General features: G+C 40.9%; 1 protein-coding gene across 1 annotated transcript in view; it reads left to right on the top strand.

Moving 5' to 3' along the window:
* Positions 1–8,474: 8,474 nt before the first annotated feature.
* The window catches only part of MCC (MCC regulator of Wnt signaling pathway), a 225,746-nt gene continuing 214,343 nt past the window's right edge, over positions 8,475–19,877 (top strand). The window contains exon 1 of the mRNA XM_077816346.1: positions 8,475–8,531. Within this exon, the coding sequence (XP_077672472.1) occupies positions 8,475–8,531 (57 nt within the window). The remainder of the gene's footprint in view (positions 8,532–19,877) is intronic.

The following is a 19,877-nucleotide window of genomic DNA, read 5'->3' as shown; positions in this document are numbered from 1 at the left end:
GATGTCAGGTAGCAGGATGGAATGGGGAAGAGTGGTAGATCAGGCAAGAAAACCCAGTATCAGTGATAGGGAGAAGAAGGAGAGAGTGTTGGGGTGGGGGAAGATGGCTATCATGGCAGATCTCATTGCTCTATTCTTTGAAGAAGCTGGCACGGTATTGTGCAAAGAGAGAGGAAGATGCAAATGGAGAGGGCTTTGGAGAGAATTGAAGGTTGTAAACAAACAGGTGTTGTGGACATGGGATTCTAGTTAGGTGGGAAAGTAGAGATATTTGGCAAGGAATTTAGCAGAAGTGAAGGAGGTGAGGACCAAATTTTAGTTGAATAAGTGTGCATGACCTCAGAACTATCTCCAGAGCATGGGAACTGGTGCAGTGCCATTTGAGATTGGAAGCTAATAATTGGGGGCTACTCTGAACTGAGAAAAAAGAATGTAAAAGAGCAAGTGGGGGGAGGAATTGACAACTCAGCTAAGGAGAGGGTGGAGAGAGTAGGGAAGAGCAGCAGAAGAGTAATGAATGTGAAGGATTGTAGTCCACAGAATGGCCAGGTTTATGGGTAGAGGCAAGTAGCTGATGATGAGGTGGTTGTCAGAGAAAGGGAACTTAAAAATTACTACAATCTTTCTCTGCTTTCTTCAGACAGGTCCATAACTGAGTAACAGGCCTCTGTGTGGGTTTCCTGGTGCCTTGTTTGTCATTTTGCCTGTTTCTGAGGTATTGTGGGGTCAAGGGGAATCACTGTGAATGCATGATAGTGGTAGATGAAAAGACAGACAACTAGGGCTGCTGGTTTTGACAGATTAGTGCGTGGCTTGGTGACATGAAATGTTGGAGGATAATTAAAGGGATCAAATGTGAACTGCAAAGAAGATTGGTCTGGTCAAGGACATGACATCTTAAGTGGATTTAGTATTTGGAGAGGGGCGAAGGGGTGAGTAACTGTGATTGAAGTGCTGTTTGGAAATCCCATTCCTCTAGATATACTATCCGTTTTAGACTAATCAAGATAGTGTACTGGAAGGGACAGAAAAGTGAAGTTGACATGTTTTTCAAATCGAGTACTTCATTTTTTCAGGGCAGGGTTACTTTCAATTGTTACAGCTGAGCTGGACATTCTTCTCTTGACACGAGTGGGTAACCTTCAGTATTATCGATGGGAATCATTTCCATCAAGAAGAGCAGACCATCCTTTCTAGCCACCACCTTTAAATCAGAGTGCATTAGTGCTATTGAATAAGGAACTGTCTGGAAATTTTATCCAAGTATTGTATTGAATTCCCACTTCCAAACTGCATGTTAAGCTTCAGAGTACTAGTATTCTGTCCTGGGAAATACAAACCACTGATATTAGGATACCTATATATTTTGTGCTGAAGTGAAAACAAGAATCTGCCCTCATAATATTGCATAGTGTTCAGGATGAACTAAAGTTTACAATAAATTAAAGGGGTAATCTGTGCTTGTGACTGTGAAGGGTGCAGCCTTAATTGCAGTAATTATGTGAGAATTACCATGATAAAATATTTAGGAAATTTCAGTAGTGACATTTAGGAAGTTAACTAGAGAGAACAAACGGGGGGACAGATAGCTCAGTGGTTTGAGCATTGGCTTGCTAAACCCAGGATTGTGAGTTCAATCCTTGAGGGGGCCATTTAGGGATCTGGGGCAAAAAAAAATTGGGTATTGTGCCTGCTTTGAGCAGGGGGTTGGACTAGATGATCTCCTGAGGTCCCTTCCAACTCTGATAGTCTATGAGTCCAAAAAAAAAAACCTCATTTCACACATGTTGAAGTTGTGATGGGCTAATCATTCATGTTCCATATAGAGTGGAATCACTTGCCTAACATCCTTTTTTTGACTTGTATACTTTATGTGTATATTTATATTTAAGAAATAGCTGCTTTTGCTCTGCAGTTTTCACTCTACAGTTGACAAAACAAGAATGATGGAAAAACTCTTCGTGTGTGATAGCTGGGTCATGCTCTCTCCAGTAACGGTTAGAAAGTGGAAGACTGTATTCCCTGAGGGATATTGTGAGTGGGAGGCCTTGTAAAATCACTGTAGCACTAAAAATTTCTATATTTTAAAGCAATTTCAAAAGCAAAAGGTAGTATATGAGGAAGTTGTATCCCATCCAAAGAGAATGCTAGTACCCAAACTGACATAATGGATCTGACTCTCCAGAGACAACAAAAAGGTAGCATCTGCAGTAACTGTTTGTGTGGCAGGATTAAGGGACACCATAACATCCGGATAACTCTCAATTTTTCTTTACTGTAGGTAAGTAAATGTATTGTCTTTTTAAATCTATAAATAAATGGGATAGAGTGGTCACCAGATTATTAAATTAAGAGTGAGCAGAGCTCAGCTAATAGTGGTTACTAGATAACACACTACCCTACTAGTTTTGAAATTATCACAGGAAGATTGTCAGTGAAACTACACTTGTCTACAAGCAGTATGCAACCTCAGTAGTTGGTAAGGGTTATAAAAAGCACTCACTGATGGGAATGCATTATGTATATAAAGTAGCTCACCCTGGTGTCTTCGGTTTGGTAGAATATATTTTTCATTGTCTGTTTCCTTTCTCTGTCAGCTTCAATGACAGTGAATCATGTCCAGTTTATTATTATTTATTTGTATTATGGTAGTAACTACAGGCCTCCACTGAGATAAGGGCCCCGCTGAGCGAGGCAGTGTACAAACACATATTAAGATTGTTTACACTAGGAGCTAGGCTGTGATTCCCAGCTCGCATTAGGCTTGCTCAACTTAGACATACTCACACTAGCTTTCCTTGAGCTAGCATGCTAAAAATAGTAGCACTGCCGTGGTAGCATGGGCAGCAGTCACGAGCTAGTTGTGCTAAGTACGTACCCAAAGGGTTTGGGGGGGTTTACTCAGCACAGCTAGGCTGCCCATGCCACCGTTACCATGGCTACACAATTTTTAGCATGCTAGAGCTCTTCAAGCTAGTGATGGTACGTCTAACATGAGGAATCACCCCTAGCTCTAATGTAGACATACATCTTAAGAGAAAGTCCCTACACCAAAGAACTTATAGTCTAAATAGAGAAGACAGACAAAGGCTGAGAGAAGGGGAGCATTACTATCCCTGGTTTACAGATGAGGAACAGAGACAGTAAGTGAATGGCCTGTGGTCATGCAGGAAGACTGTGGCAAAGCCAGAAATTGAACCCTGATGTGTAAGTCTCATTGCAGTTCTTTAACCACATCTTCTTCTGAAAAATTTTACTGTTCTTGCCCTTGAAAGCTGCCTGTGGCACAAGACATGGTAATGCACCTAATCTATCAACTAGCATTTATAAAAAGAAAAGGGTACTTGTGGCACCTTAGAGACTAACCAATTTATTTGAGCATAAGCTTTCGTGAGCTACAGCTCACTTCATCGGATGCATACTGTGGAAAGTATAGGAGATCTTTTTATATACACAAAGCATGAAAAAATGGGTGTTTACCACTACAAAAGGTTTTCTCTCCCTTCACCCCACTCTCCTGCTGGTAATAGCTTATCTAAAGTGATCACTCTCCTTACAATGTGTATGATAATCAAGGTGGGCCATTTCCAGCACAAATCCAGGTTTTAACAAGAACGTCGGGGGAGGGGGGGGGTAGGAAAAAACCAGGGGAAATAGTTACCTTGCATAATGACTTAGCCATTCCCAGTCTCTATTCAAGCCAAGTTTTTTTGTTGTAATATCGCAACTTTCATGTCTGTAATCGCATGACCAGAGAGATTGAAGTGTTCTCCGACTGGTTTATGAATGTTATAATTCTTGACATCTGATTTGTGTCCATTTATTCTTTTACGTAGAGACTGTCCAGTTTGACCAATGTACATGGCAAAGGGGCATGGCGGGGGGGAGAAAATCTGGATTTGTGCTGGAAATGGCCCAACTTGATTATCACACACATTGTAAGGAGAGTGATCACTTTAGATAAGCTATTACCAGCAGGAGAGTGGGTGGGGGGAGAGAAAACCTTTTGTAGTGGTAAACACCCATTTTTTCATGCTTTGTGTGTATAAAAAGATCTTCTATACTTTCCACAGTATGCATCCGATGAAGTGAGCTGTAGCTCATGAAAGCTTATGCTCAAATAAATTGGTTAGTCTGTAAGGTGCCACAAGTACCCTTTTCTTTTTGCGAATACAGACTAACACGGCTGTTACTCTGAAACCTAGCATTTATAAGGTTCTTATCACTATGGTACTATACCTGACCACTATATATGGATTTATAAACAGTGAGGCTGCCTGGATGTATTCAGTTAGATCTGTCTAGGTTTTGAATTTTGTGATGTAATACGATTTCATTGGTCTGACAGATAGCCCCAAGAAATGGTCGACTTCATAAAAATTTAAAAGAGCAGCCATTTTAAAGTCTTTTAAAAAGTTCTTAATTTATTCAAAAATTTCAGAACATGTTCTAGTTGTCAATTAGACTTAGCTTTAAAAATGTAATATGGTAATGATTTTATTTTTGCAAAAGAGAACAAAACTAACCGTAGCTGTTAGTCTTTTCATCATCTCTTCTAAGCAAAATACCTCAGACCTGGGACTAGAACCTTGGTTTTACAGCTGCAACAACAAAGGCCTCTAGCACCTGAGCTGAAAGGAGAGGTCTGTTATCTGCTTACGTATATAGATTGATCCTTTCTGTTTTCTCTGAACTGTAACTAGCCAGTAGAGGACAACATGCTTACACCAACAAATGAAAGCCTATGACAAAAATAAATCCCTTTGGCGTTGGTTAGTGAGCACTGGATTTGGCCCATAACTCCCATTGACATCAATGCAAGCTGTATTGGACACCAAGCTATTCACAACAAAAATCCAGCAATACATACGCTTAGTTACAACGTATTCATTATATCTTCCCATTTACCAGTGCATAGGTCTTCAAGGATGTTTAGCCAATGTGTAAAGTTGGAAAGGGAAGTAACAAGCTGATTTTTAATTCAGGGTACTTTTAATGCATTTTAACTCAAAAACATTTTCAAACTTCTTCACACTTTGCAGAAATATTCTCCTTTGCCATTACTAAATCTAGTAATTTCCAAATGAAAACAATTTTCCATAATAGAGACCAGACTAGAGTTTTATAACTCACGCTGATGCTAACAGAAGACCCCAATCCTTCAAGGATTTATACATCCACTTAGCTTTACATACTGCAAGAAGTCAATAGGACTACTCGCAGTGTATAAAGCAAAGCAGGTGCGTTAATCTTTGCAGAATTGGGACTAAACTAAGCTGCTCCCCATAATATACTTAATGAAAGACCCTTTAAAAATGCTAAATGCCTTTCAATGCTGAGTGTGAGGTGTCAGCACTTATTCTCTGTTCAGGCTTCTCTGTTTTAGTTCATAGTTTATGTAACCCTATATCACCCATTTGCAGTGTTCCAGCATTAGTAGTGAGAGTCATCTGGGATTAATGTAAATATAACATTCCCTCAGGGTTTAGAGTTTCACTCTGCATCCATTTTTAACATTTAGTTTTACACAGTCTTTGGCTGCGCCTCCTGATATTCCTTAGCATGTCTGAATGTATTTGAATTCCATTTTTACTTTTCCACTGGTGACTCCTTATTTTCTTCCATAGTGTTACTAACAAATCTAGAAAGTGGCAGAAGAATAAGGGTATAAGTGTAGAGTCACTTAAAATGTCTCAAAAACAGAGTCCATCTCAAATGCATCGCACCCTCATATTTAGAGCTGAAGTTTCTTTTTTAGATTGTAGGATCATGTGCTCCTGTGTCAGCCACTGGCTAGCCAGCAAGTAGTTCAAAAAGACTGTTGACCTTAGGAGGGCAATACAGAATTATTTTAGGACCTTTATCCCTTTCTCTTTCAGTTGGGTTGTGTTTGGTTGTGTAAGGGTATTGTACTGTAAAGATAATGTGCTGTAACCCCATGTGAAATGGGCGTGCCTGAGGATAAATTTAGGTCTTCACTCTGGAGTCTATCCCTTTTGCAGAGTAAAGTCACTCTTGACTTCTATTTGGAGAGGTTAATTTAGGAAGAGTAGAATATTCTTAATTTTTCTTTGTCAGCAATGGTGGATTTTTAAACAAAAAATAACTCAAGGTTTACAAGTTTCAGAGTAGCAGCTGTGTTAGTATGTATCCGCAAAAAGAAAAGGAGTACTTGTGGCACCTTAGAGACTAACAAATTTATTTGAGCATAAGCTTTCATGAGCTACAGCTCACTTCATGGGATGCATTGTATCAAAACATTTTATGGTAATTCACCATCAGGTGTCTCTTTCACAGGAGAAAACATGGGTAGCCCCATTATAGTGTGCAGGAAATTAATGTGTTTAACGACTCTACATATGAAGATAAGAGCATATATTCCTCAACACTGGGACTCCCAACCTGTAAGGCACCTCGGACTTTACAGAGAGGTGGGGCACGCCCATCTTTCTGGCTGCTTCTGGAGACCTGCTGAGCCAAGGCCACTGGGCATGTACTCTGGTCCTATTTTCTTAGGCAGCTGTACTCAATGCTGTTCCCGGCCCTATGCACAGCAGCGTTCTACCAGCAGAGAGCAGCACAGTACGTTGCCAGCAGCTGGGGGAAGGTGAACGAGAACACGCGTTGGGGACAAAGGAGATAAACAGGCAAGAATATAAGAGAACACTGAGGGAGGTGAAGGTGAGAAAGGGAAGGTAACACAAAAATAAGAGAATTGGGTGCAGAAAACGGAGTGAAAAATAGAGGGGATGTATGCTGGACAGGGAAGAAACTAGGTAAAAAAAAACAAACAGTTGATGCTAGAAAGCAAAATCAGGAAGGAAAAGAAATGATGGAAAATGTATCCAGGGTGGGGAAAAAGACAATGTACTTAACAGTGAGACTGCAGCATCCACACCTGCTAGGTCTTGGCATGAAGGGGAAATGGGGAGGGACTGATACTCAGATCCTGGTCTATTAAAGCAGGATGTGCTCCAACCCAAAAGGTTTAATTGCTATTATTTTGATAATCTCTTTTCCTCTATGGTCTTAATAGACTTTATTGTGATTCAGAAGAATTATCGTTATATCTGATGATGATTATTGATCCCGTAATTAATATAGGTGAGGAAAACATACTATTCAGAGGGTCTTTTTCAGAATACTACGGTGGCAAGCACTGTTCCCTGTGTAAATGGATTTGCCAAGGTGTGAAGTTGTGCCGTTTGTCCTGATTTGATTTTTGCTCTTTATAAAAATCAACTCTTCCCAGGATTTGATATTTTAGACATATGGTGTATTCATTAAACAAAGTGATCAGATACACTTCAGTCACAGGATAAGGGACTCCAAGCTTCTAATTTCACCAGTATAACCAAGCAATGTAAAGCAGTATACATTTTGGCTGAGTGGAGTACCTATAGCAGGCAAGGACTGAGGGGAAAAGGTTGTCACTAAATCTTCTGTTGTATGTTTTGTTGAAATCAGCACATTCTTTATAAGAACCTATATTCCTAGGAATTTCCTGGGCTACTAGTTAGATGCTAAATTCAAATGATTGATTTTTTTTATTCATCTAATAATATCTGCCCTACATTTTGTAAGATTTTAATGTACCATGTAAAATTCCTGGTTTTCAAATATAGCTTTAGGTTCACTTCAATTTTCTGAAATCATAAAAAGAAACTCATATAATTGCATATTGGAAATAGAGGGAAATAAGAATCTAGCTACATAGCTATGGAGGTAACTTTTACAGTTGTATGCTTACCTTGTAGTTTTGGTTGCAGTAATCAGTAATTAGCGTACAGAAAGCTGGAAAGATGCCTGCAATTCCAAAATGAACTCTGTGTAGCTCTCTCCTTCCCCCTCCCTTTCTCCTTTGGCACCGCCCCTTCCATGCATCCTTTAGCTAGAAGCAAGACAGCTGTGTTTGATCATAAACCACTTACAACTCCAGGCTTAGTGGACGGGGAAACTTTAGCGTGAAGTACAGCATCAGTTTGTCTCGGCTTTTTTTCCTCTTCTAAGACCTTAACAGTACTTTGATTGTGTTCTCACTGTGAATTCATCTGAAGCTTACCAAATAGGTGCCAGGATATTAAACTCCTATGGGAGATGCCCTCAAATCTAGCTGGGGAAAAGGCAGTGTAAAACTAGAGGCAGAGCTGAAACATAGATTTCACATGGACTTGGGCAGTTTTAGTATCCAGGAGATCATTACTAACTGTCTGCATTCTCTGTGACTCTGCACTCTGCAGCTTTAATGAGTCTCTTGCAGAAATGGATTGTTTGTGAAATGAAAACCAATTTGGCTCCTTTAGAAGACCGTGCATCGTTAATTTAGGTTCTATAAATGTTAAGTGAAAATGGCTGTCTAGAGCAAAATGTGCAAGACAGAAAAATCTTGGAGAAGAAGGGAGTGTTGAATCTATTGAGCAAAGCTTGGAAGCATTAAAATCTGTAGAAATAGCCAAGCCCTGAAAAGTCTAATCATGAATTCTGGAGTTGCTATGAAATATGGAAATGACTCCTCTGCGGAGCTGAGCGAGGTAAGCAGTTTCAATATCCTTGGGTTTTTTATTTTTTTAATGCTTTTTGTGTTTTAAATATAGTATCAGTCCCTTTTTGGCTTTCAGTCTGCAGGCACTTCAATTAAAGATTAATAGAGTGTATTCTTGTTCTGACTTGCAGTGTTAGTCAGGAAATGACCTGAACTTGCTTCAATCAGAAATAAGTGGTAAAAGGCAAACGGTTGTAACTTTGCAGAGACCTTTTTTTTTTTTTTTTTTAATGTCGTCGTGCAGCAAGGATTCCCCCACCTTCCCAAGTGCTGCATTTATACACAGCATTCCTCTTTGAAGTAGGTAAAATACACAGCGATCCCAATTGAGATTAAGCAGATGGTTACTAATTTGGAGTGGAGGGTGGAAAGCAAACAGCATTATTAAGCCAACAATTTTGGTAGAATCACATGATGTATTTGATTATGTTCAGCAAAGGTAATGCTGTTTCTTCAGATTAGATTAATATTATTTTAGTTGGGGGAAGGGAGAGGAAATAAGCCACTGGGACTTTTACTTCTTGCAGCATAGGGTGAAAAACTGTTGTATTCATTACTTACTGTTGTAGGTGTGTCTGTTCTTTTATGCTCTGACAGCATTATGTTTTTTAAGCAGATTTGAAATTAAAGCCACATCAAGTATTATGCAAATATTTAAACAGTTGTTCTAAGATGCATATTTTTACGGTTATTGAAATGCCTTGGGCATATCATTTGGGTAGCTTTGATTGGACTGAAAATTGCTGATATTGGTCACAACATACAGCCCAGAGCATCTTATTGGGGTTAAAACATGGTTTTAATGTTCCACAGAATATATTGTCTTGGTTTAAAAAAAATTCTTTTTCCTCCTTTGACACACATTTTATGTGCCATGCAGTTAATTTCTTTTATACTGTCTCTCATGAAAAGCATCATATCATGTTTCACAGAAGGAATTAGACAAAAGGGTAAATGGTTTACAGAGTTAGGTGGCTAGGAAAAAAACTATATATCAAGATAAAGAGTGGAAATATAAAATCAATAAGCAAACAAATAGGCATTCTAGCAGACAAGTGAGAGTGAGGGGCAATGGAACACTGTGGAAAGGGCACAAGTAAGGAGCAAGGGTCCATGTCAGTGCAGAATCATGCAGTTCAGGATAGGAACCAGTGCAGTATTTTTATTTAAATTTTCTTTCATAATAAAAGTGCTGTGTGTATATTTTATTAGTCATTTAAATAATAGGAGTTCCATTTCATTAACTGTGTGTGGATCTTGCAAAAGGGAACTTAAGAATGAAGGTCTTGTCTACTCAGCATAAACACTAAAGATCCCTGGATGCTTTTTGTAGAGTGGGAGACTGCCCTGGTGTCCTTGGCCAATACTAGCTTTTATGCAGTGAGTACTATATGCTTGCTGGTTGATGGAGTCCATCCCAGGGTAGTTTTATGTGTGTGTGTAATTTATTTTTGTATATTATATACCTTTCATCCCAAAGCTATTATAAGCTTGATTGCTTTTTTGAACAAGAGCCTGTTCTTTTTACATTACCTGTGTTAGTGCAACAGCAGTTTGAATAGCACTTCACCTCCAACTATTCTACTTTTAAATAGGATTGTGCTGTCCTGAAAGCTACCGTATTCCCACTGAAGTCAGGGTGTGTGTTGCCATTGACATCAATGGGAGCAAGATTATGTCCTTATTGTTTGTTTGCTCTTCAAGCTAGTTGAGAGAAATCTCAAATATCTACCAATTTTTGTGTGTGTTTTGGTTTTATACCTGTTTCAAAAGTAAATGTTTCAAACCAGTGCAGTGTCTTGGGAGAGTGATGCTAGGACAGTCATCCAGAGCAGACCATATTTAACAATATCATTTTCATCTTGGTGTATTGCTTTGGAATGTTGTTACAGGTTAGCAAAAAGAAAAGGAGTACTTGTGGCACCTTAGAGACTAACCAATTTATTTGAGCATAAGCTTTCGTGAGCTACAGCTCACTTCATCGGATGCATACTGTGGAAACTGCAGAAGACATTATATACACAGAGACCATGAAACAATACCTCCTCCCACCTCACTCTCCTGCTGGTAATAGCTTATCTAAAGTGATCACTCTCCTTACAATGTTTATGATTGGAAATGGCCCAACTTGATTATCATACACATTGTAAGGAGAGTGATCACTTTAGATAAGCTATTACCAGCAGGAGAGTGGGGTGGGAGGAGGTATTGTTTCATGGTCTCTGTGTATATAATGTCTTCTGCAGTTTCCACAGTATGCATCCGATGAAGTGAGCTGTAGCTCACGAAAGCTTATGCTCAAATAAATTGGTTAGTCTCTAAGGTGCCACAAGTACTCCTTTTCTTTTTGCGAATACAGACTAACACGGCTGTTACTCTGAAACCTGTTACAGGTTAGGAGTTCATTTTATTCAGTCACTGGGTGGGACTTTAAGCCATATTAAGATAGTTCTTTTAACCTTGTATTCAGTGATTTCACCTGGAATTTTGACATAGGAGGCCCTCCAACTCAGAGTATCTGCAATGGGAGAAAATATTGAGGGAAACCTGTGATCTTTCGCCCTGGGAATTTGTTTTTAAATTTAGCTGCCCCCTATGTTTCGATGGAATTGATTACATTTGTGATCTAGAGCTACTGAGACAGAGTTTGGTTGAAAGAGCAGGAGTACTTGTGCACTAACAGACTAACACTGCTGCTACTCTGAAACCAGAGTTTGGTTGCTCATCTCTAAATTTAAGTGACCCACACAGTTCTTTTCTTCCCAGTAGGTGTTATATGAACAACAGGGCCTCCAAGGCTATCCTTTTCTTTTGGCTCCCTCTTCCCCATTCTCCTTGCCATATGTGGATTTTTTATTTTTTTGGCAGTACTTGAAAGATGTTAAGTGCTGTTTGTATCTTTGGTTTGTGTTCATGTTTTGTACCTATTTTTTTTGGTCTTCCTGTCTCTCTTTTTATTCTCTTCTGGCTTTCCTTCCTGCTTATGGCTTGTTTGCTTTTGCCCATTGGGAGAGTGTAGCACCACAGTCATTTAAAGAAAATGGCTGCAGTGGGAATTTTCCTAGGATCATAGAGTCTTAGTGAGTTTTTTACTCTGTGGCCATCTCCCTACTGGCACTATCTAGTGCAGGGGTAGGTAACCTATGACACGCATGCCAAAGGCAACTCACAAGCTGATTTTCAGTGGCACTCGTACTGCCCGGGTCCTGGCCACCGGTCTGGGGGGCTCTGCATTTCAATTTAATTTTTAATGAAGCTCCTTAAATATTTTTAAAACCTTATTTACTTTACTTACAACAATAGTATAGTTTTATATTATAGACTTATAGAAAGAGACCTTCTAAAAACATTAAAATGTAATACTGGCACGTGAAACCTTAAATTAAAGTGAATAAATGAAGACTCGGCACACCACTTCTGAAAGGTTGCCAACCGCTGATCTAGTGCATCTGGTTTGGTGAAAAATATGGCAGTGGGCCAGTAATACACACAATTATTTAGGGGAGTTATATCCTCACTTCAATGCACAAAGTTCCAACCATGGAACTTCCATTATTAGAATTAGTGGATAAAGTAGAAATCTCTGAACATATACTCTCTGTGTGTGTGTGTGTGTGTGTGTGTGTGTGTGTGTGTGTGTGTGTGTGAAATTAATACACATACACACAGAGTATATGTTCAGAGATTTCTACATTATCCACTAATTCTAATATTTTCTACATTATCCACTAAAATTAATACACACATGCCTTTCTGTGAGTCAAATGCACAAAATAGAAGGTAAAAATTAATCACTATCCATACAGTTTGCAAGGGGTGTTTTTCTGAGATTTATGCCAGTATTTGGAAAAACTGACAAATCTACCTTCTCCCCTACCATGGATGCAAAAGTAAGTGTGTGTGTGTGTGTGTGTGTGTGTGTTTCTTTTGATTTGCAAATAGACTGGTGATCTAATCTCTGATTGCTATTGTAAAAGTAAACAAAATCTTGATATCTAGTTGGTATGTCCTTTTCCTTTGTTTGCCTTTTTTCTCCAATCAAGTTCACACAGACAGCAAGGAAAACTGATTTCCATGGTAAGCCAGTCATGTTCCCATCAGAGCAGTATGATTTCAGTGGCTGCTGAACTCCGGAGTTGAAGTTGTCAATATTGGTATGTATATATCAGCAGCTTCTCTGGTTGACCCTCCTCTAGTCTCCCACCAAAAAATAAATTCAGTGTGGGGAGAAGGAGACATTAGGAGAGGTTGGTCTGAAAAATCTGGAAGTTGCTGATAGTAACATTGCTGCCACTCATCAGAATGTAGGATAGGCTTTGTTTAAAATTGTAAATAATTCATAAGGTCCAACAAGGCCTGGTTGTAGTATTGTGAAAGAGGCTAGCTGCTGCCAGTGCTATGGTGTGAAGTATTATTTGGAGAGATTTCACTTTGAGGTTGGATCAGTCAGGGGATAGGGCGCCCAGAATTAGATAATAGCTATTCAGATCGATGTGTTTAGTCCAATGGTACCATTAACTATTGAATGTAACTACACAATGTGTTCTTAAAAGCCAACATCATGAATGCCACTTAAGAAGTTTGTTACAGGCAACCAATTAAGTGGAGAAAAATTATTTGCAGTTACAAAGATAACTGACCAACCCTCCCCCCTAGGTTTTCACAATGTTCAAAGTGGGGCTGTACTTCAGAATGTTCCCACTTTTTTGCAGAATACCTGGATGAATGTGCACAGCGAGGTTTTTTTATTACTTAGTCCATTTCCATATATATGAAGGTTATTGTTTATGCATGTACTTAATTTTACTTCCTGCTGAGTAGTCTACAATGTGGCTACTCGCCGTAGTAAAGTTAAGCACACACACAAGTGTTTGCAGGATTGGCACCTTATCAGATTTAAGGGCCCAATTCGGTCCTTGGTTATGCACAAAAGATTCCTGTCAAAGGCAGTGAAAGCTGTGCAGATCTGCCAAGGGCAGAAATGGGCCCTAAGAAAGGTTTCTGCAGACTCAGGGCTGGTATCTCATTTTTGCAAAACAATCCACATTTTAAAGAATGAATGTTTGTTTTATGTGGCCATTTCCTTTTGCCATTTGCTCTGTAAGCTGTGATGGGGACATCATTTCTCTAATAGGTATGTTCTTTCCAATGCACCAAATTAAAAAAATCTCTCTTCTCAGGTGTACATAATTTCTTCCCTTTGCTTTTCATTATCTCTGCTTAGATTTCAGCAGTTCAGAAAATTAATGTAGCTGCTTGCATTCTTTAACCACTTACAATGCTAGGAACAAACTATTTCATTTACTTCACTCCTTTTAAATGAGAGAGAGAAATTTAATCGAAGTAGTGTTTGAATACTATGTCCCCACCCCCTTCCAAAGAGATTTTTTGTATTATTTTTGGTGGGAGGAGGTAGAGGAGTGAGGTCTCTGGAGAACAGTGGGATGACAAAATTCTATACATAGTACAAGATACGAAGAACTAAAGGGACAGTGCCAAGTTTGAGAGGGGTAAAAACAGGAACCCCATGACAGTGGTGTCCTTCAGAATTTCAGATTTGTATTTCCACCTAATCACCACCACCACTACCTTGATTACTCCTGCTTCAAGAAAATAATGAAGAAAAGTAACAAAATTCAAAGGATGAGGCTGCTTGAGTCATATATGCAACCCAATAAAAAGACATTGCTGTGTTGGGCCAGAGAGTGGGGCAGATACAAGTGAGGGAGCCTGACACAGATACAAGCCCAACTGGCAAATACAGCATTGACAATCCCCACCCTGCTGTATTTTCTGTAAGTTTTCAGTTCTTTTTAGGATATGATTCTGCTTGCACTAGTGCTGTAATGTACATGTGGGGAACTGGGAACAGGTTTGTACATACTTCGGATTGGAAATAAATGTTATGGCCTTATTTTTGTCTTCTGAGTTTTGAAATCTTGAGTTTGGCAGTCTTGCTATCGGACAGTCAGAAAGTAGTCTGAATCCATCACTGGCCAGGCTGTAATGGGGTTGTTGCAGTGATACAGTACTCCTTTACAGGCATAGTGACCACATCTCACATTGGTATCTCCCTCTCACTCTATTGTCTAGTGTTATAAGACTCGTGCCTGACCTCGTGTAAAGAAAAACAGTATTAAAGGTTTACAGAGATTGCTATTAAAAGGCAACGTATACTGCATATTGGTATATAGGAGAGATTACAGTTTCCCCCTATACTTAGAAGATAAGTGTTCTGGTAGTCGTTGATAAATTGGTGATAACTATATTTATATAAGTTGAAAAGACCTTAATTTTTTGTTGTTTATGAATGACATTCCATTGTTGGGCAGACCTAGCCCTTTTTGAGAACACTAAGCACTGAAATGCATAACTGACTCTTAAGGTAATAATAAACAGCTCACATGTCTTATATCTATCAAAGCTAAATGCTCTGGTTTATTGACGGTTGGAGTGACATTGCATTGCATGTTGTGTAAAAATGACTTTCTCACAGCAGAAAGTCCCCACCAAACTTTGGAGCATCATTTCTGTGGTCTGGTCTGTCTACCTTTTGGTTCACATTGATCTACAGTATACACTAAAATGGGGGTGCAGATTTTATTCAGATAATCAGGAGCTCAGATAATGAAGAGGGCAGGAGCAGCAGCGCAGGGAGCCCTCTGCAGCCCTGCTGTCATGGCGCTCCACCCTTCCGCCTGTGACAGCAGAGCTGCGGAGGGCTCCCTGCACTGCTGCTCTTGCTGTCTCGATTATTGCAGGTGCCAAGGGTGGAGTGGAGGAGGTTATGGTCCTGGCAGGGCAGAGCAGAAACCCATGGCCAGGACTCTGCTCTGCCCCACCAGGACTGCAGTCTTATCTGGCTCCTGCAGGATTGGGTGTCACCGGCCCTGTGGCAGTGCAGAGAGCCCTCTGCAGCTCCACTGTCACAGCCCTGATCACACAGGGTATGTTACACATGGATAAAAGACCCATGGCTGGTCCGGGTGAGCTGACTCAGGCTCGTGGAACTCAGGCTGCAGTGCTAAAAATTGCTGTGAAGATGTTCTCACTCTGGCTGGAGCCTTGCAGGGTCTCACACCTCGGACTCCAGACTGAGCTCGAACGTCTACACAGCAATTTTTCAGCCCTGGAGCCCTGAGAGTCCGAGTCAGCTGATCCAGGCCAGCCTCAATTTTTTTTTTATCCCTGTGTAGACCTATCCTCAGTTCCATGACAGCAAGGCTGCAGAGGGCTCCATGCACTACCATAGGAGCCATTCAGCAGCAGGATGGCCTCCCTGTGGCTGGGAGTCTCCTCTTTGTTGTTCAGACCTCTGCATTATCTGAATCCCTTCCTTGTTGTCCCCCAGCAAGGAGAATGAGGAAGGGATTTGGATAATGTGGATGATCAGATAACAGAGTTTTGGAAAATCGGGCATATACTGTATTAGGAAGTGCTCAGCACCTCAAAGTACTGGGTCTGTAATTTGCGTTTTAATGTCAACTGCATAGAAATTTCTTTCCCTGTTTATCCGCTCTTCCTTCAGAATTTCTCTCTCTTATTTTTATCTCCTTCGCTTACACCCGTTAGGCAAGCTTCTGCCCTCAAATGTGCATGTTGATCTCTCAGGCCACTAATGACTGACATTAGTGGCCCAACTCCTTAAACTAAAAGTCACATTTGGCCCTTTGCATTTCATGGGTAGTTTATCTTAGCCTGGTATTGAATATCCTATACGTTAAATCAGATTAAACAAATGGACCTGATTCATTGCATGTTGAATCACGGTATCCTATCATAGACTGGAAGGCCAGAAGGGACCGTCAGATCATGTAGTCTGACCTCCTGTATACTACGGGCCACCAGCACCACCCAGCCCGTCCACATGCGAAACCCAACAACCCCAATTAGACCAAAGTATTAGAACCCTGAGGAGACTAAGGCTATGCGTACACTAGGAGCTAAGGGTGTGATTCCCCTGCCTGTGTACGGGTATTTGCACTAGCACCCACGAGTACAAATAGCAGCGTAGCCATCGTAACACTGGTAGTGACACAGCAGGCATGGCTGAGCTGTGCGGATACGTTCCCGTCAGTTTCCGGCGGGGCTGTGCTCCCCGTGGCTCACCCGTGCCACCGCTGCTACCCGTGCTACCCTGGCTACGCTGCTGTTTGTACTCACGCTAGTGACAGCGAGCACAGGTGTGCCTACACAAGCAGGGGAATTACGCCCCAAGCTTGTAGTGTACATGTAGCCTAAGCTACTGTGTGCCAAAGGGAGAGAACAGGCGCGCCAATGCCCAAGGCCCTGCAGTGGCGGGAATTGATTAGATATGAGAGACCCAGTTAATAATTCTGGCAGGTGACCCATGTGCCATGCTTCAGAAGGAGGCGGAAGAAACCCTCCAGGGTCACTGCCTATCTGATCTGGGGGAAAATGCCTTCCTGACCTAAGGTAGAGCTATCAGTTACACTCTGAGCGTGTGAGCAAGAAGCAGCCCGGCAAGCATCTGAGGGACAGAATGTTCTGTATCCCTTTAGAGCACTGGTTCAGCTTCCCTAGAGACAGTGAGGTGCAGTTTGCACCCTCTGTGCCTTTATGGGTAAGCTAAGCCCCATATCTTTTCTCTTTGCTCCACTGTGTATTGAATGGCAGGATTTTATTCAATGTTAAACCTTACAAAGCATTCAGTGTCTAAACCCTTTCAAGACTTTTGTCCTAATGGATGCTTCGACAGTATAACCACAGCACCTAAAGAGTTATGGTAGATCTCACATTGTTGCAGATATCCAATTTAAGGAGGGGATTCAAGCAGAGAATCTTAATGGTAGAGCTCAGGGATGGTAGCCAGGAAGTCTGGATGTAACTTGTATATCAGATAAACTTTAATCCTGGTTATTCATAACTTTGCTAAATCTAATTTATTTTTATGCTTTATTGTGATCACTTGTGATGCATTGCGTAGATGAAAGTAAGTATCCTTTTAAAAGAGGGGGAGAGGAGACATTCCTATGCTGCCTGTGCACACACAGTTTGTTAACAGATTGTCTTAGTCAGGTTGGCTTGATGGCATGTTATCAGGGTGCTGTGCTGCCAGTTCAGAAATCTGGGTTAGAACATGAGCTCAAATCCTTCATCTGTCTGAGGGGTTGCATTTTTGGCATGACCTGTGCATGTCATTTCCAGTGTGACTGGTGCATGGTATTTCCGGTGTAAAAAACATGCAAACTTCAAAGAACATTTACTTTCTGGATTTGTGTGAGCTGCTTATCAGGCACACAGTGTTTCAGGCTTGGATGTTATTAAATTGAAGTACTATAAAAAGATTACTCCAATGCCCAGACGCTGTCAGTGCAGATAATGCTATTCTCCAGACTCCTAATGAAAAAATGGCAAAGATTATGTAACTTATCTGCCTGATATTAAAATATTTCCAGCTATTAAGACAGAACATTTGAAAAAATGCCCCTGGCCTGGAGATTTAATAAGGACAAATGCATATAGGGAGAGTAACATTCACAATGTACTGGATTCCCTAAACGTTTTTAGAGAGGTTTAATGGTTTTATCCCTAGATCTATAGTGCCAGAAACTCATTACTTAGGAAAGGTGTCGTTTTTTTTTGTTTTTTAAGCTAAAGATCAAGAGATCTCCTCAACCTTTGTGGGAAGAGAAAATCCATGGTTTAAGTGATCAGCCCTCAAACTATCAAGGCCCAAACCAAAGCTGGAGGATGGTTTCTGTCTTTCAGAATTTGTTTTTGTTTTGCTCTGAGCTGGATGTGGATTGCAGAGTTACCAGTTTGCAGAAACAAAATTGTGGAGGGGAAGAGGAAGGATTTGGATATGAAATTGGATGCTTATTATAAGGATATAGTTCAGGGTATAGTCCAACCTGAGCCTGAGAAGGAGCCAGAATTTATCAATGTACATTGCCAAAGAGCCACAGTAATTTGTCAGCAGCCCTCCATCAGCTCCACCCCCACTCCCAGCGCGTCCTGCCCACCAGCAGCCCCGCTGATTAGATTCATAAATATTAAGGTCAGAAGGGACCATTATGGTCATCTAGTCTGATCTCCTGCACAATGCAGGCCACCGAATCTCTCTCACCCACCCACTCCTGCGATAAACCTCTCATCTATGTCTGAGCTATTGAAGTCTTCAAATCGTGGTTTAAAGACTTCAGGGAGCAGAGAATCCTCCAGCAAGTGACCCGTGCCCCATGCTACAGAGGAAGGCGAAAAACCTCTAGGGCCTCTTCCAATCTGCCCTGGAGGAAAATTCCTTCCCGACCCCAAATATGGTGATCAGCTGAACTCTGAGCATATGGGCAAGATTCACCAGCCAGATATCCAGGAAAGAATTCTCTGTACTAACTCAGATCCCACCCTATCTAACATCCCATCACAGGTCATTGATTTATTTATTTATCATGAATATTTAAAGATCAATTAATTGCCAAAATCATATTCTACCATCTCCTCCATAAACTTATCAAGTTTAATCTTAAAGCCAGATAGGTCTTTTTGCCCCCACTGCTTCCCTTGGAAGGCTATTCCAAAACTTCACTCCTCTCCTCTGATGGTTAGAAACCTTCGTCTAATTTCAAGTCTGAACTTCCTGATGACCAGTTTATATCCATTTGTTCTTGTGTCCACATTGGTACTGAGCTTAAATAATTGCGCTCCCTCTCCGGTATTTATCCCTCTGATATATTTATAGAGAGCAATCCTATTTCCCCTCAACCTCCTTTTGGTTCGGCTAAACAAGCCAAGCTCCTTGAGTCTCCTTTCATAAGACAGGTTTTCCATTCCTTGGATCATCCTAATAGCCCTTCTCTGTACCTGTTCCAGTTTGAATTCATCCTCCTTAAACATGGGAGACCAGAACTGCACACAGTATTCCAGGTGCTTCTCCCCCTCCCTTCCTGCACCTCCTGATCAGCTGTTTCATGGCATGCAGGAGGCTCTGGGGGCATGGCAGACTCAAGGGAGGGCATGGGAAGGGGTGGAGTGGGGGCAGGGCCTGTGGCAGAGCCAGGGGTTGAGCAGTGAGCAGCCCCCAACACATTGGAAAGTTGGCATCTGTAGCTTCAGCCCCGGAGTCGGTGCTTCAGCCGCATATTCACTTCTGAAGAGCCGCATGTGGCTCCGGAGCCACAGCTTGGCTGTCCCAGTATAGTGAGACGTTGATTCTACTATGGTACAATTGGCTGATGTAATATTAAGACACAGAATGTGTTCTTGTTGATATGTCACTGCTGTTATTTTCAGTTGGTTAAGAAGTGTTATTAATGATGTGACACTGTATCAGTTAAATTTTCAGTTTGTACTTGTGTGCTGGGAACTGTTGATT

The sequence above is a fragment of the Eretmochelys imbricata genome, chromosome 5, assembly GCF_965152235.1.
Source record: "Eretmochelys imbricata isolate rEreImb1 chromosome 5, rEreImb1.hap1, whole genome shotgun sequence".
Classification (NCBI taxonomy): Eukaryota; Metazoa; Chordata; order Testudines; family Cheloniidae; genus Eretmochelys; species Eretmochelys imbricata.
The sequence above is the reverse complement of the archived record's forward strand: the minus strand, read 5'-3'. Positions and strand labels throughout refer to the sequence as shown.